Below are 27439 nucleotides of genomic sequence, written 5' to 3' on the forward strand. Positions count from 1 at the left end.
ATTTCCATTTGCCAACACTTGGCCAGTATCCCTTTCCTTTCCCACCTTTGTACGAGTCCAAGTATCTTACATTCAAAAGTTGAGACAGATCGACTTTTACATTACCAGAGAACCAGTGATGAGATATTAAACAGTTTAACTAGGACTTGAATGTGTCTAGGACAAAGAAGCAGGCAGAAAACATCATTGCAGATATTACCCACCCATCAAAATGATGCTTCCAAAAGTTCCTTCTGGAAAGTGCTATAGGGCTATTAAAACAAAAACTTCACGCCATTTTAAAATTCCTTCCCCCCAGGCAGTTAATCTGATTAAGCGTTCCAGTTAGTACCCCCACCCTACCCCTCCCTCTATCTATTACCTCAGTCACTGTACTGTAAACACCTTAAACGACTTTTTATAATGCCTTTGTAACTACATGCTGGTGTTTATGTACACATACACATTTTACTCCATATCTGTACTTCTAACTTTAGTCAGAGGGTGGTAAATCTGTGGAATTTGTTGCCATGAGCGGCTGTGGAGGCCAAGTCATTGGGTGCATTCAAGGCAGAGATAGATAGGTTCTTGATTAGCCAGGGCATCAAAGAGTACAGGGTGAAAGCAGGGGAGTGGGAATGTCTGGATAAAGTGGATCAGCCCATGATAAATGGCACAGCAGACTCAATGGGCCAAATGGCCTACTTCTGTTCCTAAATCTTATGGTCTTTATTATAATATAATTCTTTATTCTGTATAATTGTTGAATGTTGTCATTTTTTGTTGCATGTCACATTAACACACAATTTCCTAATACATGTAAATGGAAATGGTGAATGAAGTTAATCCTTGAAGACATATGCCCTACTCCTGTCCCAATCTTACCTGTCTCCCATTATCCATCTATTCATTTAATTACCCTTCCTATACATAAGGATGCCCCCATGTCGGCTACCCTGCAGAGTGTTATATGGCCAGCTACAACATGACTCTCAGCTGGAAGGCCGAAGAAGTGTTAGAAGGATCAGATGAAGAATGCTTTAAGGAAGTGCAAGATCAGACCCAAGGACCTGGAGGATGTTGCTGCTGACCATACCACTTGGCGACAGCTGTGTAGGGACGGGGTTCGTATTCTGGAGATGGAAAAACAACCAGAAGACCGCAGAAGAGAGCCAGGAGAAATGTAGCCATGGTTGCCACCACTACTACATATACATGTCCCACCTGCAATAGAGCATGTGGGTCCAGGATAGGACGGTACAATCATCAAAGATCTCACTGTTAAAGGAGTGGACGTCGTCACTGGATTTCGATGGACAACCGAAGAGAAGATACATCCTTCTTTTTGATCCTCCCTTGTCCCTTCTTCTATTTCCAAGTCATTTTTGGCTCTGCACTTGCTTATATACCCCAAATGAAGACCATAAGAACACAAGGTATAGGAACAGAATTGGACCAATCAGCCCATTGAGTCTGCTCTGCTAGTCAATCATTGCTGAATTTTGGTTATCAACGCCATTCTAACCTTCTTCCCCATTACCCTTCAGCTGAAATCATTCTGTTTGGACACAAAGCCATTGGGTCCTGACTTACAGCTCTTGCCCTCTTCTCCTAGGATGTTGCCTGACCCTGTTAAGTATTCACTGGATTTATGGGGTGAGTTCAACATATACTGAAGGCCATGAGTAATCCTCTCATTCTCACAGATCTGATAAATATCTGACCACCCTTTCTGTGTTTATCCATCACAGAATGATAGAGGTGCTTTAAGGAGACTCAAGAGCATTAATCTCTGGTGTAATCTCGTCAATCGCATTGGCATGTGTTCAGCGAGGTCCAAAGAAGCTTCCCGCATGGCAAGTACATGAAAGTTTGGTGGTGGGGTACAAAGCTATGGAGAACAGTACACCAAGTGTAACTACCACTGAGCTGGGTCATTTTTGGCAAATCTTTTGTTGCTTTTTAAAATAACTTCACAGTCATCAACACTGAACTTTCTTCCATTACAGTCTTCAAATGTCTCTTTTTTAGTGGACTGTCACTCTGCTGAATTCATGCAGAGTTAAAGATAGATCATCATCAGAGAATAAATCCTGCACCATTCTGTTTTTTTAATTGTTTCCTGAGTAAGAAGTGTTGATTCTCTTGCAAAGGACAGACTCCCATTGGAAAGCAAGCAAACTGAAAGGACATGTGTCACCATTTGCTCATTTTCAGTAACTTTATTCCACCGCATCAACCCCATCAGATCGCGAAATTCCCTCGCAACACCTCTCTGAGATGTGGATATTTGGCTACTGCAACAGAGCCCAGTAGCATCCTTACCAAGATCAATGCCATCACCGACAACGTGTAGTAACTGGAATCCCTGATCAGTGACCACCACGTCAATGGAACAACCTAAAATGAAACAAAGAGAACAAAACACATTACTTCAATGTTGAATGAGCCAACTATCATCTCTGTAAGAAAGGGTGGCACAAGGATATGCAATAACAAACAATACACAGAAGGAACTCAGCAGGTCAGGCAGCATCTGCGTAGGGAAATGGGAGTGTCAACATTTCAGCTCGAGACCCTTCTTTTGGACTGAGGATATACTGGACCAGAACATCCTCACTCCACAATCCTTATTATCATAAGATTCCTGCTGAAAAAGTCCTACTTTAACAGACTAGTTCTAGCAGAGTCAAGCGCCCACCTCTTCTGATGCACAAGTTAACCTTAAAGATACAATGCTCCTTTCACGGAATGCGCGATCATCCTGTAATATAAAGACCTGAAGGTAACAGAAACCTGCTAACTCAAATCCAAAATGCTGCAGTTGGTGAAATTCTGAAGCATACATACAAAATGCTGAAAGTACACAGGAGGTCAGGTGACATCCTTGGGGAGAGGAGAATTAACGTTTCAAGATAATGAATCTTCATCAGCTCATTTATGACGTTATTAACTTGGAAGGATAATTCTAGCCACTCTGTGGATGCTGCTCCAACACCTGCAGAGTATTATCAGCTCTTTCTGCTGATATATTAGTCACTGGCAATTAGATCAAGTGCTTCTTTGCCATTTTGGATATTTTGGTTAGCACTACCTGCTGCACACATCCCTAAAGTCTGCCGTATTGACAGCAGCAAAACTGCCAAAATCCTATAAAGTAAAATAAATTCTATGCATTCCCCAAAAATCAGAATCAGATTTAATATCACTGGCATAAGTCTTAAAAATTTGTTGTTTTGTGGCAGCAGTACATTGCAATACATAGTAAGAAAAACTATAAATTACAACAAGAAATGTAAATAAAATTAATTAACTAAGGTAGTGCAAACAGGGGAAAATACTGAAAAAAGATTCATGGGTTCATTGCCCATTCAGAAATCTGACGGTGGAGGGGAAAAAGCTGCCCCTGAAATGTTGAGTGTGAGCCTTCAGGCTGCTGTACCTCAATGATGGCAGCAAGGATGACATGAGCTGCCTGACAGAGGTTCTTAATGATGGATGCCGATGCCGCCTTTCCCAGGCACGTCCTTTCGAAGGTGTCCCTGACGGTGGGTGCCCACAATGCAGCTGGCTGAACTTACAACTTTCTGCAGCTTACTCCGATCCTGCACCGTGGTCCCTCCGTACCAGCTGGCGGTGTAACCAGTTAGAATGCTCTCCATTGTACAAACGTAGAAATTTGCGAAAGTCTTTGATGACCTGCTATGTTTCCTCAAACTCCTAATGAAATATAGCAGTTGTTGTGCCTTCTCTGTAATTGTGTCACTATGTTGGGCCCTGGATCAAGACTCAGAGACGTTGACACCCAGAAATTTGATATTGCTCATCCTTTTCACTTCTGATCCCTCGGTGAGAACTGTTGTGTTTTCCTGAAGTCTGCAATCAGTTTCCTGGTCTGACATTGAGGGCAATGGTGTTGCTGCAACACTATTCAACCAGCTGATCGATCTCGCTCCTGTACATCTCCTCTTCACCATCTGAAATTCTGCCAATAATGGTTGTATTGTCAACAAATTCAGAGATGGTGTTTCAGCTGTGCCTAGCCAGACAGCCATGGGTATATAGAGAGTAGAGCGGTGGGCTAAGCACACATCCTTGAGGTGCCCCAGTGTTGATTGTCAGCGAGAAGATGTTATTTTCAATCTGCACAGATTGTGGTCTCCTGATGAGGAACTCAAATCTACAACTGCAGATGGAGGAACAGAGGCCCAGTTTTTGGAGCTTTTTTATTAGAACTGATGGGGTGTAGTCAATAAATAACGGCCTGACCTGTATATTATTATCGTCCAGGGCATCGAAGGCCAAGTGGAAAGCCAGTGGAATTGCATCTCTTGCAGCCCTATTGAGGCAATAAGGCAAATTGCAGTGGGTCCCAGTCTTTTCTTTAGCAGGAGATGATCCTAATCACAAAGTTGGTCGCTGGAAAACATCCTGGTTAGAAATTAAGATGGGAAGGAAATATACTGCGGGTGCTCTGACTTAATATAACTTTGCACTGCAACGGACTTTTTCTTTGTTCTAATGTGCTCTTGCTTGCAAAAAATCAGGCCATCATGGCCAAAGGGCCTATTCTGTGCTGCAGTACCGACTCTAGAACTGATGTTTATTTTATGCAATCAGCCCATGATACTGATGTAAGTAAGCTTTTCACTACACTCATGCATACACCTGCTTCTGTATGTTTTAATAAACTCAACTTTGACTTTGCAGGAAGACTGATGTAACATTCAGTCATGGTGCACAGTTTGGAAATGTGGTGGATTCTGAAATCACTTTGTGGAAAGAGACGATGGTTTAAGTGACCGTGAGGCTGTGGGTTATGCTGGAAATTGTGATATTTGTCAACTCATTGGGAGTATGTGGCGAGTTTGCAGGGTCTTTGTCTGAATACCCTGGATTCCTCTCACATCACAACGTCTAGCGAGTTGGCAGAATAACTGGCCACTGGAAACTGCCCCTCGTGCAGCTGAGCTGTTACAGTCCGGGGTGGGGAATTTGATGGAGATGCAAGGGGCATAAACAAATCTGCGTAGTGCCGATGGACGTTGCAGGTCTCATGGGTTCAGGGGTCTGTTTCTATCCTGTGCACCTTTCTTGTGTAAACAAATGATTTACAAATGGGAATTAAATCCCCACACAGAGAGACAGGTAAACCTGCTCCAGAATGGTCCAGCGTGGAATATTAACATGCTTAATATCAAGGCTGCAAACAGCATGAAGTATGCAATGTGTCCAGAAGCACCGTACCCCATTTCAAGTCAAGTCAAGTCAAGTCACTTTTTATTGTCATTTCAACCATGACTGCTGGTACAGAACATAGTAAAAATGAGACAACGTTTTCCAGGACCATGGTGCTACATGAAACAATACAAAAACTACACTGAACTACAAATGTTTGTACATAAGAGAAAAAACACAGAAACTACACTAGACTACAGACCCATCCAGGACTGCATAAAGTGCACAAAACAGTGCAGGCACTAAAATAAATAACAATAAATAATAAACAAAACAGTAGGCACAGTAGAGGGCAGTAGGTTGGTGTCAGTCTAGTCTCTGGGTATTAAGGAGTCTGATGGCTTGGGGGAAGAAACTGTTACATAGTCTGATCGTGAGAGCCCGAATGCTTCAGTGCCTTTTTCCAGATAGCAGGATGGAGAAGAGTTTGTACAGGTGTCCCCCGCTTTTCAAACGTTCGCTTTACGAAACCTCACTGTTACGAAAGACCTACATTAGTACCCTGTTTTCGCTTTCAGAAGGTGTTTTCACTGTTACGAAGAAAGGCAGCACGTGCCCCGAGCAGCCGCTCTGCCCCGGATTTGGAATGGCATTGCTTAAACACGTTGCATTGAGCAGCCGTTAGCAAGGTGAGTCCTAAGGTGTCAGAAAAGCCTGAAAGAGTAAGGGTGTTACACTTAGCGTAAAACTAGACATAATTAGGCGTTTCGATCGTGGTGAACAAAGCAAGGACAAAGTGAATTTGGCTTGTGGAAGCTGACGAAGATGATGTTGAAGAGGTTTTGGCATCCCATGACCAAGAACTGATAGATGAAGAGCTGATGCAATTGGAAGAGGAAAGGATAACAATCGAAACTGAATGCAGAAATTGAAGCAACTGCGTGAGATTTTCGCTGCAATGATAAAGTACGACTTTAATTTTGAAAGGGTACGTAGGTTTAGGGGATATTTGCAGGATGGTTTGAGTGCTTACAAACAACTGTATGATAGAAAAATGTGCAAGGCTCAGCAGTCAAGCAAGCCTCCACATCAGCCACAGCAGACGACGAACCTCGACCTTCAAGATCGAGGCGGGCAGTCATAGGAGATGAGCTGCCTGCCCTGATCGACAATGAGTTGACACCCCTGTGTCCCACCACCCGGGCCCCGGATGGATACTGTACCGATTCGTGGAGAATACAGCGGTAGCCGGGAGGCACACAGCACATCTTTAAGAAAAAAGCCAAAATAGACATGCTAATTAATTAGGTGCCGCCTAGCACGTAACTGTCGGCCCAAATCAGAGGCGATGCAATTGGCAATCGCCTCTGATCTGAGCCGACATCTACGTGCCGGGCAGCACCTAATTAATTAGCATGATTATTTCGGCTTTTTTCTTAACGATGTGCTGTGTGCCTCCCGGCTACCACTGCGTTCTTCGCGGCAATGTATCGGGTCGGTGGCCTGGAGGGTGGGGGCCACTGCACCAGCCAACCTGCGACGACTCAGTCTAACACACCATCATCAGTGTGCTCGACGCTGTTTTCCCAATTCCGGTAAGTGATACTACACTGTACATACATTATTTCTACTTTATATAGGCTGTGTATTTTTACATGTTATTTGGTAGATTTGGCAGCTTCATAGTTTAAAGGAGAGCACGTTTATACCAACAGCGCTTGCGTGAGATTTTCTGCCAACAGCGCTTGCGTGAGATTTTCGCTACAGAGATCTGTGCAGGCAATCGTTGTAGAGAAGTATTTCTACTTTATATAGGCTGTGTACTTATCATATCATTCCTGCTTTTACTATATGTTACTGTTATTTCAGGTTTTATGTGTTATTTGGCATGATTTGGTAGGTTATTTTTGGGTCTGCGAACGCTCACAAAATTTTCCCATATAAATAAATGGTAATTGCTTCTTCGCTTTATGACATTTCTGCTTACGAACCGTTTCTTAGGAACGTTCTACCTTCGGATGGTGGGGGAAACCTGTATTTAGAAATATGCGGTGCAAAGTTTGAACGATTACAACAGATTCCACCCATGCCCTTTCGCTGATTTCCAGAGCACCCCCAGCCACGATAGAATCTGGATGGCAGTAAACCTGGCAGCCTTTTCCCATTAGACTCTGTGGGAGAGCGCAGTGACACTGCCGGTACTGCCTTTCAGCTCCAGCAACCTGGGTTCAATCTCCACCTCTGGTGCTGTAAGCATGGAGTCCACATGTTCTCCCTGGGACCACGTGGGTTTCCTCTGGGAGCTCTGGCTTCCCCCCACGTCTCAAATGCTTGCAGGTTGTCGGGGGAACCGGCCACTGCAAGTTGCCCCTGGTATGCAGAGGAGTGGTGGAATTTGGGGAGGGATCGTGGCGAGAATAAAATGGAATTACTGGATGCCTGACGGCCAGCATGGACTTGGAGGGCCGAAGGGCCCTCTTCGATGCAGTGGGTTTCGATAAAATGACGCACGATTGAAATGATAGTGTAGTTGTTGAGGTGAATGGGTGATGATACCATCCTGTATCTTCCACGGTAAGGGATCTCTTTCTGCTGTTCAAAGTACATTTATTATCAAAGTGTGTACACCTTGCGATTCATCTCCTTACAGACAGCCACAAAACAAAGAACCCACTAAAGAGACTGAGTGCTGCTGTTCTTTGCCAAGTCTCGGCTGTGAATCTCTAAGCTCAGGGAAGAGGAATGAAGGAGGCCTTTGGTGCATAGTGACTAAATAAGTCAAATTCCTTCCCTACTACACAGGAGTCTACGCCACCAGGCTGGAGATTGCATTGTGTCCATTTTTGGAAACAGAGCCACTAGCTTATTGTGACCAAATAAATCAAATCCCGTTTTTATTAGACTGAGTTTTGGGATTTTGCTGACATTTTAGAGACTACACTCGACAAGTTAATCCATTTTCCGCGTAAACCAGTGCTTTAAAATCGTCATGCAACAACAACAGTAGGTCATTCAGTCCCTGTTCTGTCCCTAAGATCTAAGCTGATTTCTATTTAAGCCCCTCTATCTGCCCTATCTGTTAACCCCATACGTTAACAAAATTCAAGCAATATTAAGAATGAAATCTTCATCTTAATTTGGAGGAAGTGCTCCAAGCTTCTAGCATACTTATCTTGGGCTCTAACTTCTCTCTTGAAATGGCTGGTGCTAATTGTTATGACCATAAGATATAGGAGCAGAAGTAGGCCATTCAGCCCATTGAATCTGTTCTGCCATTCCATCATGGCTGATTCATTATCCCTCTCAACCCTATTCTCCTGCCTTCTCCCCATAACCCTTGATGCCCTTACTAATCAAGAATCCATCAGCCTCTGCTTTAAATTTTAGCAGTGTGGAGGATCAGAGGGATCTTGGGGTCTGAGTCCATAGGACACTCAAAGCTGCTGCACAGGTTGACTCTGTGGTTAAGAAGGCATACGGTGCATTGGCCTTCATCAACGGTGGGATTGAGTTTAAGAGCCGAGAAGTAATGCTGTAGCTATATAGGACCCTGGTCAGACCCCACTTGGAGTACTGTGCTCAGCTCTGATTGCCTCACTACAGGAAGGATGTGGAAACCATAGAAAGGGTGCAGAGGAGATTTACAAGAATGTTGCCTGGATTGGGGAGCATGCCTTATGAGAATAGGTTGAATGAACTTGGCCTTTTCTCCTTGGAGCGACGGAAGATGAGAGGTGACCTGATAGAGGTGTACAAGATAATGAGAGGCATTGATCGTGTGGATATTCAGAGGCTTTTTCCCCAGGGCTGAAATGTCCAACGCGAGAGCGCACAGTTTTAAGGTGCTTGGAAGTAAGTACAGAGGAGATAGCGGGGTAAGTTTTTTTTACGCAGAGAGTGGTGAGTGTGTGGAATGGGCTGCCGGTGACAGTGGTGGAGGCGGATAGGATAGAGTCTTTTAAGGGACTCCTGGATAGGTACGTGGACCTTAGAAAAATAGAAGGCTATGGGTAAAGCCTAGATAATTTCTAAGGTAAGCTTTGTGGGCCGAAGGGCCTGTATTGTACCGTAGGTTTTCTATGTTTCTAAATATACTCAATGACTTGGCCTCCACCGCCATCTGTGGCAATGGATTCCACAGATTCACTACCCACTGGCTTAAGAAATTCCTCATCTCTGTTCTAAAGGGATGTCTTTGTGTTCTGAGTCTCTCTGGTCCTAGACTGTCCACTTACAGACAACATCCTCCTGCTCTATCTAGGTCTTTTAATTTTCAATAGGTTTCAGTGAGATCCCTCCTCATTCTTCTAAACCCCAGTGAGTATAGGCCCAGAGCCATCAAACACTCATGTGTTAACCTTTTCATTCCTGGAATTATTCTCGTGAATCTCCTCTGGACCCTCTCCAATGTCAGCACATCCTTTCCTAGGTAAGAGGCCCAAAACTGCTCATAATACTCCAAGTGCAGTCTGACCAATGGCTTATAAAGCCTCAGCATTATATCCTTGCTCAAAGAAATGAAGGCTCACATTTCTACATCACCTTCATATCCCTCCCAGGATGTCACATGGTGCTTCCTAGCCAGTCAAATACTTTGGAGATGTCGCCGCCTCTGTAGAGAAGATGGCAGCTAACAAGAGTCTAAACTGAGTGCGTCATAAGGTCATACTAGAATTGTACTTTAAATATATTTTCCTACTATTTACTACCAAATAGATACTTACTGCAATAGTAGAGGTTTGAAGTTGAAAGTTTAAATGGAAGTCTGTTTTTTTCATGGAGTCACAATTACACAGCACAGAAGCAGGCTCTTTTGCACATTCATCCATGTTGAGGTGTCTTCCTGAGTTAGTCCCATTTGACTGAATTTGGCCCATATCCCTCTCAACCTTTCCTATCCATTGCATAAATGGAATCACAATTACAAACCATGCTTCCAAAATTCCCAACGGTGATCTGATAACAACCAGATAATCTGACAATGCAAAAACCTGACAGGGTGTCACAATGGGAAAGATAAAGGGCAGCAAGCTCCTCTTCTGTGGTGTGAAGCTGGTAAATTGGCAGCAACATTGCTTAGTCTGGCCCAACATTCACAAGAGTAATTTGTTTTGTTTCAGTTGGCTTCCAGATTGAAAGAGTGGTGAAGAGTATGGGGTGGGCAGATTGAAAATTAAAATACAATGCCAACCATGACTGGGCTCCCTTCCCAGTGATGGCTCAACTCATTCTAATATATAAATAAGGATCCTGTGTACAGTTATAGGGAAATCCAGATCAAATGTTAATGTTCTGCACCAGACTCCCTGTGGACCAGGAATGTTTCCACTGCCTCCGCCAGATAACTTCCTGAAATTGGACAACCCTGTGCCCTCCACAATCAAGTCCTCTGCCTGTGAAAATCAAACATCACCGACAAAGGTTAACTGTTTCTCCTCCCTCAGACATGGCTCAATTTGCTGAGTATTTCCAGCACTTTTCAAGTTTAAGTTCAGTTTATTGTCACTCAACTGTACTCATGCATACTACCAAATAAAACAATGTTCCTCCAGACCAAGGTACACAGCACAGTACATATAACTCACATACATCACAAATGAAGTAACATTACCACAAATAAGTTAAAAAATAATGTGCATTACGACACAAGTTAGCAAATAAACAGTATAACGCCTCTGGTGCTTTATACATGATGAAACCTGGTGGGGAGTTCAGTTGTTTAGAGCCTGGGGGAAGAGGCAGTTTCCCATCCTAACAGTTCTTGTCCTAATGTTACAGTACCTCCTGCCTGATGGTAGGGGTCAAGAGGTTGTTGGACAGATGGGAGGGATCACTGACAATGCCAAGGTCCCTATGCACGGAGTGCTCCTGATAAATATTTCTGGTGGGTGGAACAGAAACCCCGATGATCCGCTCAGCAGTCCTCGCAATCCTTTGTAGGGACTTACAGTCGGATGCTTCGACATTCCCATACCAGACAGTGAAGCAGCTGGTCAAGACACTCTCAATGATGTAAAAATTGGTTAAAATGGGTGTGTGGAACCTCACTTGCATCATTCTACTCAGGAAGTGGAGACACTGCTGTACTTTCTTGACCAAAGAATTGGTGTTGAGGGACCCGGTGAGATCGTCCGTTATGTTCATTTCCACAAACTTGGTGCTCCTAAATCTTGCAATGAGGAGCTGTTTATGTGTAGTGAGGAGTGGTTAGACTACACCTTCCTAAAGTGCACAAACATCTCCTTGGTCTTGTCCACGTTGAGACTCAAGTTGTTATGCTCGCTCTATTCTACCAGCCACTCCACCCCCTCATTATCGATGTCATCAGCGAACGTGATGATTTGGTTTGAAGTGGAACTAGCAATGCAGTCATTCATCAGCAGCGTGAACAGTGGGCTGAGCACGCAGCCCTGCGGAGAACCAGTGCTCAGCACGACAGAGCTAGGGATGTTTCTGCCAACAAAGACTGACTGTGGTCTTTCCTTCAAGAAGTCCAAGATCCATTTGCAGAGGGAGGTGCTGAGACCGAACGATGAACGTTTCCCCACCAGCTTCTAAGAAATGATCGTACTAAACGCCAAGCTGAAGTCGATAAACAGCATCCTGTTTTTCTGTTTCTATTTTAATCTCCTGCCTGATGATCTTTCTCACACTCTTTAAAAAGGGCAATATATTACATAAACCAAACTTGATTTTCCTTGGCATTGAAAATGAGCTGGATAATGGACATTGAATCTCTAGTCACATGTCATCTCAATAGAGATAAGAATTAACAAGCAGACATGGATATATAATTGAACAGGCCATAAAATGGGAAGGGATAAAACCAATTAGATAGTTGTTTTCAAAAAGCCTAATGTCCTTCTTCAGTGTTATATGATTTTATGATTCCAATATTTTAAAAAAGCCATCAAGACAAATATGTAACACTAAATGTCAAGGTTATAAATAGCCACTGTACGATGATAAAATAGAATAATATTTCTTGGAGATGCATGAATTGTACTCCTGTGATATCCTGTGGAAAGACAATGTTATCTTACTTCAACACTGCCTCGTGCATTTTCCTGAAAGAATTGAAAATTTCAAATCAATACCAGGACCTTTTAGAAAAAGTACCTGGTTTTTTGACCCTAGTGGAACATAACAAAATTCTTGTCTTTCTCTCTTCAACTTTAATATGTTGCATACAGTCACGAATTTTTTGTATATTTCATGCACAAGAAATAGCACCAACGATTCCAACAGTTCTGACTCTGTAACCTGCAATCATCCTTTGTTAAGTCAGCGTGGAATTTTACTCTTCCTACTTTCAACAAAAAAACCCCTCCCGTTTGTAAAACGGGATCTCAGTCAGGTAGATCTTGTTCTTAACCTGAAGAGATCAAGAAAGAAAAGGAAACACTGTTCCCACCCACTCTGCTCATGGCCTGTTTGTCTCACTCCCATCAGGGAGAAGACTATACAGCATCCACCCCAGGACCATCATGCTTAAAAGATATGACTTTCCCCAAGCAGTAAGGCTGATCAACACCTCCACCTACTAACCCACCCCCAACCACCACAATTTCCTGCAAGTCACCTTCTGTACAAACACTCCTAAAGTACTAAAGACCTGTGCTGATCCACTGGCTGGAGTGCTCACTGATACCTTTAACCTCTCCTTTAGGCAGACTAGTGTCCCCACCTGCTTTAAGCAGGCTTCAAGTATGCCAGTACCCAAGAATGTGGTAACCAGCCTCAATAACAGTAGTCCAGTAGCACTTACATCCACAGTGATGAAGTGTTTTGAGAAGTTGATGATGGAACACATCAACTCCTGCCTGAGAAGCGACTGGGATCTTCTCCAATTTGCCTACTATCACAACAGATCCACAGCAGGTGACATTTCATTGGCTCTTCACTCAACCCTGGAACATTGGGACAGTGAAGACGCATACATCAGGATGCTCTTTATTGACTACAGCTCGGCATTTAGTACTATCATACCCTTAAAACCAATCAACAAGCTTCAAGACCTTGGCCTCAAGACCTCTTTGTGAAATTGGATCCTTGATTTCCTCACTTGCAGAACTCAGCTTGGATTGGTAAAAATATCTCCTCCAAAATCTCCATCAGCACAGGTGCACCACAAAGCTGTGTGCTTAGCCCCCTGCTCTACTCACTTTATACTTAGTACTGTGAGGCTGTACACAGATCCAATGCCTTACTTAAGTTTGCTGATGACACCAGTGTCATTGGCCGAATCAAAGGTGGTGATGAATAGCATATAGGGGGGAGACTGAAAATCTGGCTGAGTGGTGCCATAACAACAATTACTTACTCAATGTCAGCAAGACCAAGGAGCTGATAATTGACTTCAGGAGGAGGAAACCAGAGGTCCATGAGCCAGTCCTTATTGGGGAATCAGAGGTGAAGAGGGTCAAGTAACTTTAAATTTCTCAGTGTTATCATTTCAGAAGATCTGCCCTGGGCCCAGCAAGTAAGCACGGCAGAGCCTCTGCTTCCTCAGAAGTTTGCAAAGATTTGGTGTGATATCTAAAACACTGACAAATGTGTGGTGGAGAGTATATTGACTGGTTGCATCACAGCCTGGTATGGAAACACCAATGCCCTTAAACGAAAAAGCCTACAAAATGTAGTGGATATGGCCCACTCCATCATTGGGAAAGCCCTCCCCACCACTGAGCACATCTAAAAGGAGTGCTGTCAAAGAAAAACAGCATCCATCATCAAGAAACCCCACACCTAGGCCACGCTCTCTTCTCGCTGCTGCCATCAGAAAGGTGGTGCAGGAGCCTCAGGACCCACACCACCAGGTTCAGGAATAGTTATTACCCCTCAACCAAAGTGGATAACTTCACTCGCCCCATCACTGAACTTTTCCAAGACCTATGGACTCATTTCAAGGTCTCTTCATCTCATGCTCTAGATATTAATTACTTATTATTTTTCTTTTGCTTGTCTTTTGCATATTGGTTGTTGCCTGTCCTGTTGAGCGCAGCGTTTCCTAGACTCTGTTGAGCTTCTTGGATTTACATGTATGCTCACAAGAAAATGAATCTCAGGGTTGTACGTGATAACATATACATATTTTGATCATAAATTTACTTTGAACTCTTATACTTGGCATCACTTATTGGACATACAATCAATGTATATAATCTATCTTACATATTATAAAAGTCGGTAAGTCTCCGGGTCCAGACAAGATATTCCCTAGGACTTTGAGGGAAGTTAGTGTAGAAATAGCAGGGACTCTGACAGAAATATTTCAAATGTCATTAGAAATGGGGATGGTACCGGAGGATTGGCGTATTGCTCATGTGGTTCCATTGTTTAAAAATGTTCTAAGAGTAAACCTGGCAATTATTGGCGGGTGAGTTTGACGTCAGTGGTGGGTAAATTGATGGAAAGTATTCTTAGAGATGGTATATATAATTATCTGGATAGACAGGGTCTGATTAGGAACAGTCAACATGGATTTGTGCGTGGAAGGTCATGTTTGACAAATCTTATTGAATTTTTTCATGAGGTTACTAAGAAAGTTGACGAGGGTAAAATGGTGGATGTTGTCTATATGGACTTCAGTAAGGCCTTTGACAAGGTTCCACACGGAAGGTTAATTAGGAAGGTTCAATCGTTAGGCATTAATATGGAAATAGTAAAATGGGATTCAGCAGTGGCTAGATGGGAGACGCCAGAGAGTAGTGGTGGATAACTGTGTCTCAGATTGGAGGACGGTGCGTAGCGGTGTGCCTCAGGGATCTGTACTGGGTCCAATGTTGTTTGTAATATATATTAATGATCTGGATGATGGGGTGGTAAATTGGATTTGTAAGTATGCAGATGATACTAAGGTGGTGTTGTGGATGATGAGGTACGTTTTCAAAACTTGCAGAGAGATATAGGACAGTTAGAAGAGTGGGCTGAAAGATAGCAGATGGAGCTTAATGCAGAAAAATGTGAGGTGCTACATTTTGGTAGAACTAATCAAAATAGGACATACATAGTAAATGGTAGGGCATTAAAGAATGCTTTAGAACAGAGGGATCTAGGAATAATGGTGCATAGTTCCCTGAAGATGGAATCTCATGTGGATAGGGTGGTGAAGAAAGCTTTTGGTTTGCTGGCCTTTATTAATCAGAGCATTGAGTATAGGAGTTGGGATGTAATGTTGAATTTGTATAAGGCATTGGTAAGGCCAAATTTGGAGTATTGTGTACAGTTCTGGTCACCGAATTATAGGAAAGATGTCAATAAAATTGAGAGAGTACAGAGGAGGTTTACTAAAGTGTTGCCTGGGTTTCATCTCCTAAGTTACAGAGAAAAGTTGAACAAGTTAGGTCTTTATTCTTTGGAGCGCAGCAGGTTAACGGGGGAACTTGATAGAGGTGTTCAAAATTATGAGGGGGATTGAAATAGAGTTGATGTGGTTAGACTTTTTCCATGGAGAGTGGGGAAGATTCAAACAAGAGGACATGGGTTGAGAATTAGAGGACAAAAGTTTAGGGGTAACATGAGGGGGAACTTCTTCACTCAGAGAGCAGTAGCTGTGTGGAATGAGCTTCCAGCAGAAGTGGTTGAGGCAGGTTCTATGTTGTCGTTTAAAGTTAAATTGGATAGATATATGGACAGGAAAGGAATGGAAGGTTATGGGTCGGTGGGACTAGGATAGGGTAAGAGTTTGGCACGGACTAGAAGAGCCGAGATGGCCTGTTTCCGTGCTGTAATTGTTATATGGTTAATTTGATAATATATTGTGTTTTTTTAATATTACTGTGTTCTTTTTTCTTATTGAGCTTTTTTTTGTGCTACATCGGATCTGGAGTAACAATTGTTTCGTTCTCCTTTACACTTGTGTACAAGAAATGACATTAAACAATCTTGAATCCAAAAGGAATTGGATGCAGGTCCAGTTTAAAACGAGCAGCACAATAGCACTGATAACAGAGCTATTGCTTCACATCTTCAGTGATTCCGGTTCAATTCTGACCTCCAGTCTAGTCTGTGTTGAGAATGTACATTCTCCCTCCTCCAGGTGCTCTGATTTCTGCCCACACCTACATCCCTAAAGATGTGAGGGTTGGTGGGGTGATTGGCTGCTGTAAATTGTCCATAGTGTGTACGGGGAATGTATATGGGGTAACCGATGGTCATGTGAGGAGAACAGATCACCGGGAAAAATAATGGGGAATAGAGTTGTTGAGTGAGCTGCAAAAGACTCGATGGACTGAATAGCCTCCTTCCAGGTTTGAAGAAAACATGGAAAATATGGGTGGAAAGTTCGTTGAGAAGACGGATTAAATAGCTCCATAAAAGGCAAGAACAACACATGTTAACCACCTGTTAGAGAATGTTCTAAACATCTTCTAGGGTATAGGAATGTTTAGAAAGCATTCGACATGTTTAAGTGCCTGTGTCTATAAGAAAAGTTTTAAAATATTGTTAGAAGGTAAGACTCAGCCTCCAGCCTTGCTTTCTGTCCAAACCAGTAACAGGCTGGAAGACGCATATTGCTCGAGTTCTATTCAGCACTGACCTCCATTTCGGCAAAAGGTACAAAAGCTTGAAAGCATGTACCACAGGATCGAGGACAAATTCTATCTCACTGTTATAAGACTCTTGAAGATCTTTGAAATGCTAAAGATCTTCTAATCTACCTTTTGCACTTTGTGTACCTGCACTGCACTTTTCTCTGTAACTGTAACACCATATTCTGCATTCTGTTTCCTTTTTATGACCTCAGAGTACGGTATGATCTGCCTGGATGGCATGGGAACAAAAGTGTTTCACTATATCTTAGTTCACATGACAATAACAATACATTTGATGAACCAATACTTCGAACACAACGTCTGATCTTTTGCATTGAAACACACTGCATTTATCCCACCTGATGAAGAGATTGCAGCCCATATCACAACCACTTCTGGTCTCAACATGCTGTTCAATATGAACTACATACACCTGTTTCAGCCTCGTTTGCACTCCAGTTGTCAAGCAACACCCCCCTCCCCAGCTCTCTGTATCCTAAAGCTTCATCTGCTCGTATGTAAACCCTCTGTGGGCTCACCTCATCCAATCTTTATAGATGCTTGCTACTAGCTAAAATCAATCCTTGATGGTGATTGCAAAAGTTATTCTTATATCCATTCTGCTCGGTCAAAAGCAAATCACGCCTCATTTAACACTTCCATACAGTGTCATTCCTTTCATCATATTTCTCTCTCTCTCTCTCTCTCTCTGCTAAATTATGTATGGCATTGAACTGCTGCTGCTAAATTAACAAATTTCACGTCACGTGCTAGTGATAATAAACCTGATTCTGATTCTGACATTGCCTTGTCATTGATAAGTTCCTCTGCTTGATTAAGCTTCTGTAAGACCAATTATTGATGGTGCTTATACTCCTGCCTCTTGCCTCTTTTTCTTTATCTGTCTGTTCGGTTTCCATATGCTCCCAGGCTGTATGGGAAAAAGGAATGGAAATTGTTGCTATCAGATCAAAGCAGTGACCTTCAAGTCAGTGAAATACTCAGATCACAAATGAGTTACCAGTGCTTAGCTTTTGATCCCTTGCTTCAGACCAAAAGAATCTTGCTCTCGTTTAAAGCAATGGCAACATGGAGCAGATTTCCAATAATAACTTAAGCTTATCAGTGTAAAAGGAGCTGAGGAATACCTTGCTGAGAGAGGAGGTTCAGGCAACCAATGTTGCACTGGATTTCCTGGCATCCAGTGCTGATGTATTTTGTTTCGTGATGGTGCACTCTCCAGACCAAGTGACTGGATGGAGAGCAAGGTGACCGCCATTAAACCTTGTAAGTGGGCACTGGTCCACTCTGCACGACAGCTGCAGGCTGGTCAAACTGGAGACTCGACACTGACACACAAGCCTTGCCCGATCCAACACCGGTTAGAAAGTGGCAAGCCCAGTCCAAGTGGGTGAGGACTGGGATCTGTGACGAGGAGCTGGATGGATGGCAGCTAATGCATGCTGTCCCCTCTTGCTGTCAAAGTACTTTCTTTGCAACGCCCTGGGGCACCAGCACGAACTGCAGGGGTAGCGAGCGAATGAGACATGCCATTGAGCAGAGGCAGCTTTTTGTAGGTGTCTTTATCTTCTTGCTGATTGCCATCTTCCTCCTTAGCCGAGTGCGAGTGATGAGGTTAGGACCAGGTAGTTGAGGAACAGGAGAATCGAGCATGGTGGAGGAGGTATGCTGGGCATCCAGGAATGTGGCGTGTCAAACAACATACTGGCACATGGGACTCCACTGACGAGCAGGCCACATCACAACACCCTTGCATGCTCCACAGACATACTTTGTGTATTCACAGCATTCCACCTTCCCAAAAAGGGGCCGGCCAGTTTGCCCAGGTTATTACCAGCTTTACCCTTTGCCGCTTTCTTGCCCAAACGATTTAGCTATGTTAAAGTTCAGCTCAGCGTGCAATTCAAAGCGCAACCTCGATGTGCATTGACATTTAGTCTCTAACTATTGGTTCCCTTGCTTAGCTCCAATCTAGCATTGATATGCTGAAGTCACACTAATGAGGAAGGCGTGGGACAACCAAGACACACACTGCTCAATAACGTTCCTATGGGCTCAGCCAACATTCTGCTGTCTAGATTCCTTTCATTTGGAGATCAGAATAACTTTCAAATGGGAACTCACACAGATGAGCTGGAGTCCACAGTATATGAAGTTTCACACATGCTGGTGTGTATACAATAGGCTGAAAAGCTGTATCTTATTCCACGTCACATTAGCACATACAGCAGGAATTGAAGCACGTGAGCCATTCTATATATAAAATAGTTAGATAAGTAATGCAAAAACAGAAATTAAAATGTAGTGAGGCAGTGTTCACGGATTTAATGTCTGTTTAGAAATTGGATGGCAGAGGGAGAGAAGCTATTCCTGAATCGTTTACTGTGTGCCTTCAGACTTCTGTACCTCCTTCCCGATTGGAACAATGAGAACAATGAGAAGAGGGTATGTCCTGGGCGGTAGGGGTCCTTAATGATGGACGCAGCCTTTCTGAGGCACCGCTCCTTGAAGATGTCTTGGATATACGGAGGCTAGTGCCCATGATGGAGCTGACCAATTTGCAACTCTCTGCAACTTACTTCGATCCTGTGCAGTAGCCCCCTCCCCCCACAACCCAAACAGTGACGCAGCCAGTCAGAACACACTGGGAACCCGCTAAACACTGAGGATGTGTTCCTTGGAGGTGAAGCGCTATGTAAATCAGCCCTATGCAGGGTCATTATATCACTGCGTAAATGGACATGTGTCAAACCCAGGGTATTTATTTTATGTAATGATAAAATAAGTCAAAATCAGCATGGTTTCAGTAAAGGGAAAGCTTGTCTGACAAATCTGTTAAGAGTTCTTCGAGGAAGTAACAAACAGGGTGGACAAAGGAGAGGCAGTGGATGTCATTTACTTGGATTTTCAGAAGGCGTTTGATAAGGTGCTATACATGAGGCTGCTTAACAAAGTAAAATCCTACGGCTTTACAGGAAAGATACTGGCAATGATAGAGGAATGGCTGACAGGCTAGAAGGCAACGAGTGGGAATAAAAGAGGCCTTTTTTGGTTGGCTGCCAAAACTAGCGGTGTTCCTCAGGGGTCAGTATTGGGACTGCTACTTTTCACATGGTTTGTCAATGATTTAGATAATAGAATTGATGGCTTTGTGGCAAAGTTTGCAGATGATAGTTGGAGGGGTAGGTAGTGCTGAGGAAACTACGCGATTGCACCAGGACTTAGACATATTGGAAGCATGGCAAGAATGTGGCAGATGGAATAGAGTGTTGGGAAATGTATGACAATGCATTTTGGTAAAAGGAACAATAGTGCTCCAGGATGAAAAAAAGACCATGTTGAGAGGACTGTAAGGATAGAGAAGAGAGACAATTGAGGACACAGGGCAAAAAACTTCTACTTCTATCTGAATATGACCCTTTGAGCCCAACATCTTTCCATTTATTCTTTCTGCACAGATTTCAGCTCCATGACAATGTGATTACATTTGTATCTGGTAGCCACCTAATTGTTCTCTCCAAGTCTATGGCAAAGTATGCAAACGTTGCATTGCTTGTTCAGTTCTGTAGTTCCCTAAGAAATCTCTCAGCAGATTGCGAAGTATTATATTCACCAAGGAAGTTGACTTAATAATAATTCCTTCTTACTTGCCTCTCAGACAGTGAGATCAATAGTAAAAGTAATAACTAGTCTATTTTGGTCTCCAGAGAGTATGGACATATGTTTACCACATAAGTTCACCCATCTAAAAATCATCAAATTAAATACGTTAAATTTTCTTTTCAAGGACGCTGCTGGGAATGCCTCATTTCCTCTGTTGACATTAGATAGAAGCATTCTTTACACTTGACTTGCTTTCTAGTGCTATCAGAACCCTTAGTGTATAATAGAAGATAAACAAAATTGGAAAGCAAAATACTGCAGATATTGGAAACCTGAAATTAAAAAAAAACAGAAAATGCTGTAAAACTCAGCAAGTCAGGCTGCATCCATGGAGAAACAGAATTAACATCACTGGTTGATGGAACTTTCTCAAATGATCTCTAAGCAAGTTTTAACTCAGAATTCTATTTTTATTAACTCATTTACATCTTCCATAGAGTTACAGGGTAGAGCAACAGACTCTTCTGACTAATAAGTCCACATTGACCATCAAGTATCCATTTCCTCTCAAAATAATCACAAAGTCAACCAATCCAGCATGCCCACATTGATTAGCAAACCTACCCCAATGGGTAGTGAATCTGTGAAGGCCAAGTCATTGGGTATATTTAAAGCAGAGGTTGATAGTTTCTTGATTAGTCAGGGCATCAAAGGTTATGGGGAGAAGGTGGGAGAATGGGTTAGAGAAGGAAATTGAATCACCCATGATGGAATGGTGAAGCAGATTGAATGGGCTTATTCTGATGGTTCTAATTGCATATTATTCTCTCCACATTCCCATCAATTCTCCCCTCCCCCCATATACTACACTCACTCACATAAAAGGTCAAATTACCACATGTGGGTGGAAACCAGAGTATTTGGAGGAAGCTCTAAGTGGCCACAGGGAGAATGTATGTGCAAACTCCACGCAGGGATTCCTGAAGGATTATTAATTGGGCCCAGCTGTTTACCTAGCCTGCACAGACTGCAAATTCCACAAAATTTTAATCCTCAATAAATCCAGGAAGTGTGGACCTAAAATGCAATTAAAAGCATCAACAGGCTTGGCTCGAAGTCCATTGGAGTCAAACTTTGCTGTTTAAAATCAATGCTCTCTGCTCCCCGAGTAAATCTTTGTAATTTGAAGCACGTAATTTCAGCGCATCCCAAACTGAGTACTAAATGGGCAATGTGCTCTTAAAGTCTACCAAACTGAGTGGCCACAATGTCACCCTGACTTACAATGCCAGAAACTCATTTTAACTGCTATCGAAGAGATCCGCCTCACCGATACATTGCTTAGTGCTCAGGAGAGTGATAAGGAATCAGCGTTACAATGAAAGCTTTATGTACGGAGAGGTGCGGGAATTTGGCATGGATCCCTGCCCTCCGATGGCATGGAATTCCACAGCAGGTGGGGATCTTCCTGCTTAGCTGCTCTGGGCTATACCCTGGCCAGTACGAAAGAAGAAGGAAGCCCTTAACTCCAAGTGGAGTCATCGGGACGCCATCATGACAACGTTTTTTTTAAGTAGGCTTTCTTGTTTTTACGAGGCCGAGTTGCTAGCTTGACGCTCAACGCAGCACAGATGGAAAGCGTGCAAGGGGACTGGCTGGATTCCAACTCGGGAGCCTTCGCTCCGAGGTCCAGCGCTGATGCTACTACGCCACCAGCCTGCTACCCTGGCCAGTACCACAGCATTATATTGCAGGGGACTGGAAGCAGTTGTTCCATGTGCAGACAGACAACGTGAACTTTGTGGGTTTCCTTCGGGGGCTCCAGTTTCCTTCCACATTCCAAAGATATACGGGTTGAGGTTAGTAGGTTATGTCAGCCGACAGCACAATCCATGCTGATTTGATTTGACGCAAATGACGTATTTCACTGCATGTTTTGATGTACATGTGACAAATAAAACTAATCTTTATTTTCATCTTTATAAGAGGTTGGGTAGAAGCAAGAAGGAGAATGGAGAGAGTAAAAATCGTTGGAGGCTAACTTATTTCCTTATTATCTTCCTCGAATCCCTGAAGGTACCTTGTTCTAACTCTGTTCAGAGATACAGTGGGTTGGGAATGAGGTGAGAAGTGAGCATCCTAGACCTCAGTACAGTGTCTACAGCGGCAAGATGCCAAGTTACAGCATGTGCAGCAGGTTATAATGCTGTTGGAAGCCTTGACATTACTGGTGTATCTCCTTGAGTGGAAAGGGGAGAGAAATAAAATGTTAAAACAATTTTCCACATGTATCTATTTCTTTCCTTCAGCTTTGGGGACATGGGCCTCCCTGCTGTTTATTGCTTGAGACTTCAACGTTCGCCATGAGCTGATCTTCTTGGACTCAGGGTCATACACTGGGGGAAAGGGTTAGGGATCAGCAAGGCAGCTTATACCTAAACAGGACAGGGTGGGGATCAGGCTCAGGGACTGTGGGACAGATACCGACTCAACAGGCTACAGATGCCGGATTCAGGAATAATAAACCATCTGCTGGAGGAACTCAGAGGAGCGAGCAGCATCTGTAAGGGGGCAAAGGAACTTTGTTTCAACAGTCCAGAAACCCTGTGGCTGAGGAGGGGAGAAAGATGGCAGGCAGATGAAGCTGGTTGGTGATAGGTGGATTGAGGGGTGAAAGATGACAGGCAGATGAAGCCGGTTGGTGATAGGTGGATTGAGGGGTGAAAGATGGCAGGCAGATGAAGCCGGTTGGTGATAGGTGGATTGAGGGGTGAAAGATAACAGGCAGATGAAGCCAGCAGGTGATAGGTGGATTGAGGGGTGAAAGATGGCAGGCAGATGAAGCCAGTAGGTAATAGGTGGATTGAGGGGTGAAAGATAACAGGCAGATGAAGCCAGCAGGTGATAGGTGGATTGAGGGGTGAAAGATGGCAGGCAGATGAAGCCAGCAGGTGATAGGTGGATTGAGGGGTGAAAGATGACAGGCAGATGAAGCCAGCAGGTGATAGGTGGATTGAGGGGTGAAAGATGACAGGCAGATGAAGCCAGTAGGTAATAGGTGGATTGAGGGGTGAAAGATGACAGGCAGATGAAGCCAGCAGGTGATAGGTGGATTGAGGGGTGAAAGATGACAGGCAGATGAAGCCAGCAGGTGATAGGTGGATTGAGGGGTGAAAGATGACAGGCAGGTGAAGCCAGTTGGTGATAGGTGGATTGAGGGGTGAAAGGTGACAGGCAGATGAAGCCAGTAGGTGATACACTGTTAATAACACCTCACTGTTTAGTCAGACAACATAGAGGCCCTCAGTACTCTCTCCCTTGCCTCAGTATTTACCAACTACAATATGAATTAAAGCTCATTATAATGGCACAGCTTACAAAACACTATCTTTGTTACATTAATGTAGGACTGAAATTAATTTGATAACAATGTGCTTTGCCTGAGCAAAGTGGACTTTAGCTGGCTGGTCAAGGGACAAACTGTCAACTGGCTGACAGAGGCTGAAAATGCAGGGGAACAAACTCAGGGCTTTGGTCTGTGCTCTGTCTGGCAATAGAACTCCCAGGGTATCTGCTCTGCCTCAGGCAGGAGAAAAGCTTACACTGCTTCAACACCTCATTTTCATCTCATTTCCCTAGAGAGGCAGGGACACAGTGAGTGCTGATTCTGCCAGATAAAAATCACAAGAGCAAAATGACTCAAGAAAGCATTAATCTCAGGAGAGGGTGCCTTCTTCCTCATAAAACAGATAATGGGAGCATAAATTAATTTTAGTTAATAGAATAGAAGACAGTCTGACGATGGTTCCTCTAAGGTTAAAGCTTGAGACATGTCTTGAACACTTAGGTGAAAATGCTAAAGAATGCTTAGGAAATCGACGGCAGCAGGCAGCTTCCCCCATGTTGAGGACATTATCAAATTCTTTTGACTTGTAGGAATTGAAACAAAACTTGAAACATTTTACAAATGTCGATGTTTTTGTTGCATTTTATCATGGTTGCACTTTCTTTAAACTTCAAAAAAAATCATCTAATTCACAGAAAAATTTCATGGATGGTAAATGGCGTCTACCTAATCATTAAATTATAACCAGGCAAACGGATGGCCCAATTCATTGATCATTCTAGCTCATGATGAAGCCTGGTCCAGACCAATGAAATAGAAGTTTCCTCTCTGCTTGTGGTGAGTCCAGTGACTTTGGGAATGGCTAATGCTAATTCTCAGCACACATCCAATGACTATACAAAGTACGTTAGCAGCTTGAGTGTAGCAGGTCAACAAAGACAAAAGTCAGGGCTTATATTTTCCCAGATGGCAGAAAGCAAATTAAACTGACCTTTCTACACTAGCCATTACCACGAGGAACTAGGAGAATGGGAGGCAGAAATGAACAATGAATTAATTTGTTATACCTTGGTGAGAGAATTCAGCAAAATAGCACCAGAGATGAGAAACTTCAGGAGAATCTTGAGGAGTTGAAGTTCTCTTTGTGGTAGACAAAACCAAGGGGAGGTTTAAGAGCCTCATAGTCCTGAGGGAATTTTGATAAAATATATGGAGAATAATTGTTTTTGTAGGCAGGAGTATCAGCAACAAGTGCACAGAATTAATATTTCTGAATAAAGAACAAGAAATGTTTTGTTAAAGAGTCACAGAGTCATAGAGCATGGAAATAGGTCTTTTGGCCAATATGACTGTCCCAACCTATGTGCCTACTTTAGCTTGTTCCATTTGCCGGTGCTTTGCCCATAACCCTATCAATGTACCTGTCCAGTTGCACACCATTATGCATCTTCTCACGAAGTAAGTTCTGATATCTGACATTCACCATCTGAAAGGGTGGCAGTTTCAAAATAATTTTCAGTGAGAAATTGCAAAAGCTACAATGAAGAAAAAGAAAAGACTGAGTGTGGTGTTCATTGGTTGATTCTGTTGGTCAAATGACTTTGCTTTGAGTAACATTCCATGGCCAGCACTTCTTCAAAGAGCAGAAGTAAGAAGCACTCAGCTAACTCCTAGATCTACTGTGAGCAACCCACAAAGAATGTACATACACCCTGGATCTAATGTTTGGAACATTATTTACCTCATCTATTAACCACAGATCTACAAAGTAAAATAGAAAAGGGTCACCTGAAAATCTCACAGACGTACTAGCATTGTTTTAGAGCACAAGTCTCTTCCCTTGACAGGTTTGCATACATTACCTGTTACTTGAATACCTCTTAGAAAATAATGTCTCAGCAGTCCTGAGTGGCAAGCCTCCCCAATTCACCAGTCATCCACATGTTAAAACCACAGCTGAAGGTAAATCAGCTCCCAGAAAGGTTTCGGCAGCTGGTTAAGCCAAGTCCCAGACTTAGCTGACTACCCAAAGGGTTTGGTTAAATACCTATGAATGTTTCAAAAACAATGCAGGACTAATAAAGATGAAAGATACTAATAAAAACACTTAAAGTTATTGTTTTTAATTTATGAAATATACAAAATAAGTTAAATCTAAATATATTTAGATTTACTTGTGCATCACAGCAACCATGTTGGTGCAGTTTAACGAATCCCACCTGCGTGTACATGGTCCACTTCCTTCCACTCCTTGCCTGGTCATGTGCTGTCTAAATGCCTCTTAAATGTTGGATTTGCATGTTTTCACCCCTCCCTTGGCAGCATGTTCCAAGCACCTAACACATACAGTGTAAAAAAAAACTTGTCTCATAAATTCCCTTTAAACACTCCTGCCCTGGGAATGTCATAATTATTCTCCTAATTATTCCTAAACCAGCTACCCCTCAGTCTCTGAAGCTCTGCAGAAAGCAATCTCAATTTGTCCCCATCTCCTAAAAGCAAATACCTATCTTACTCTAAATAATTATTACCAACAAATCACTTGCAGTACCAGAGAAACCTTCACACAGGACCACTACTACAGCACCACCAAGGATGCTTACCGTGCTATCTCCCACCCACAATTTGGAAAGTCTGATCACCTAGCTGTATTTCTGCTCCGCGTACAGACTGCAGCACCAAAGCACCGGTAGCGAGGACCAAGAAGGTATGGACAAGGAAGGTGCTGCAGGGGCACTTACAGGACTGCTTTGAATCAGTGGACTGGACTGTATTCAAGGATTCATTTTTGAGTCTGCATGAGTCAGCTGTGGCAGGGTCATTACTTTCTACAAAGCAAAGCCCATCATGAATGGCAGTGATGCTTCTCTCCCAGATGAGCTCAACACCTTTTATGCTCGCTTTGAAAGGGAGAATAAGACTACTGCTATGAGCATTTCTGCAGCACCTGGTGACCCTGTGATCTCCGTCTCGGAGGCCAACGTCAGGCTATCTTTCAGGAGGGTCAACCCTGGCAAAGCAGCAAGACCTGATGAAGTACATGGTAAGGCTCTGAAAACTTGTGCCAACCAACTAGTGGGGCTGTTCAAAGGCATTTTCAATCTCTCATTGCTACAGTCAAAAGTTTCCACCTGTTTCAAAAGGGCAACAATCGTACCAGTTCCCAGGAAGAGCAGTGTGAGCTGCCTTAATGACTATCGTCCAGTAGCAATCACATCTACGGTGATCAAGTGCTTTGAGAAGTTGGCCATGGCTAGAATCAATTCTTGTCTCAGCAAGGACCTGGACCCACTGCAATTTGCCTATTGCCACAAAAGGTCTACAGCAGATGCGACCTCAATGGCTCTCCACGCAGCCTTGGACAATACAAATTCCTATGTCAGGATGCTGTTTATTGACTACAGCTCAGAGTTTAACACCATTGTTCCTGTAGTCCTGATTGAAAAGCTACAGGAGTGGGCTTCTGTACCTCTCTCTGCAACTAAATCCTCGACTTCCTAACTGGAAGACCACAATCTGTGCAGAATGGAAATAACATATCCACCTCGCTGACAATCAACTCTTGCTCTACTCTACACCCATGACTGTGTGGCTAGGTGTAGCTCAAATGCCATCTACAAATTTGCTGATGATACAACCATTGTCGGCAGAATCTCAGACGGTGATGAGCAGGTGTACAGGAACAAGATATACCAGCTGGTTGAGTGTTGTCACAGCAACAACCTTGCACTCAATGTCACTAAGACCAAAGAACTGATTGTAGACTTCAGAAAGG

The 27439-nt window shown here is 43.2% G+C and overlaps 1 protein-coding gene across 1 annotated transcript in view; it reads right to left on the reverse strand.

Annotated features, from left to right (window-relative positions):
- The window catches only part of slc24a3 (solute carrier family 24 member 3), a 376276-nt gene that overhangs the window by 58824 nt on the left and 290013 nt on the right, over positions 1 to 27439 (reverse strand). Inside the window, exon 7 of the mRNA XM_072265589.1 lies at positions 2305 to 2379. Coding sequence (XP_072121690.1) covers positions 2305 to 2379 — 75 coding nt within the window. The remainder of the gene's footprint in view (positions 1 to 2304; positions 2380 to 27439) is intronic.

Source organism: Mobula birostris, chromosome 8 (assembly GCF_030028105.1).
Source record: "Mobula birostris isolate sMobBir1 chromosome 8, sMobBir1.hap1, whole genome shotgun sequence".
NCBI classification, from domain to species: domain Eukaryota; kingdom Metazoa; phylum Chordata; class Chondrichthyes; order Myliobatiformes; family Myliobatidae; genus Mobula; species Mobula birostris.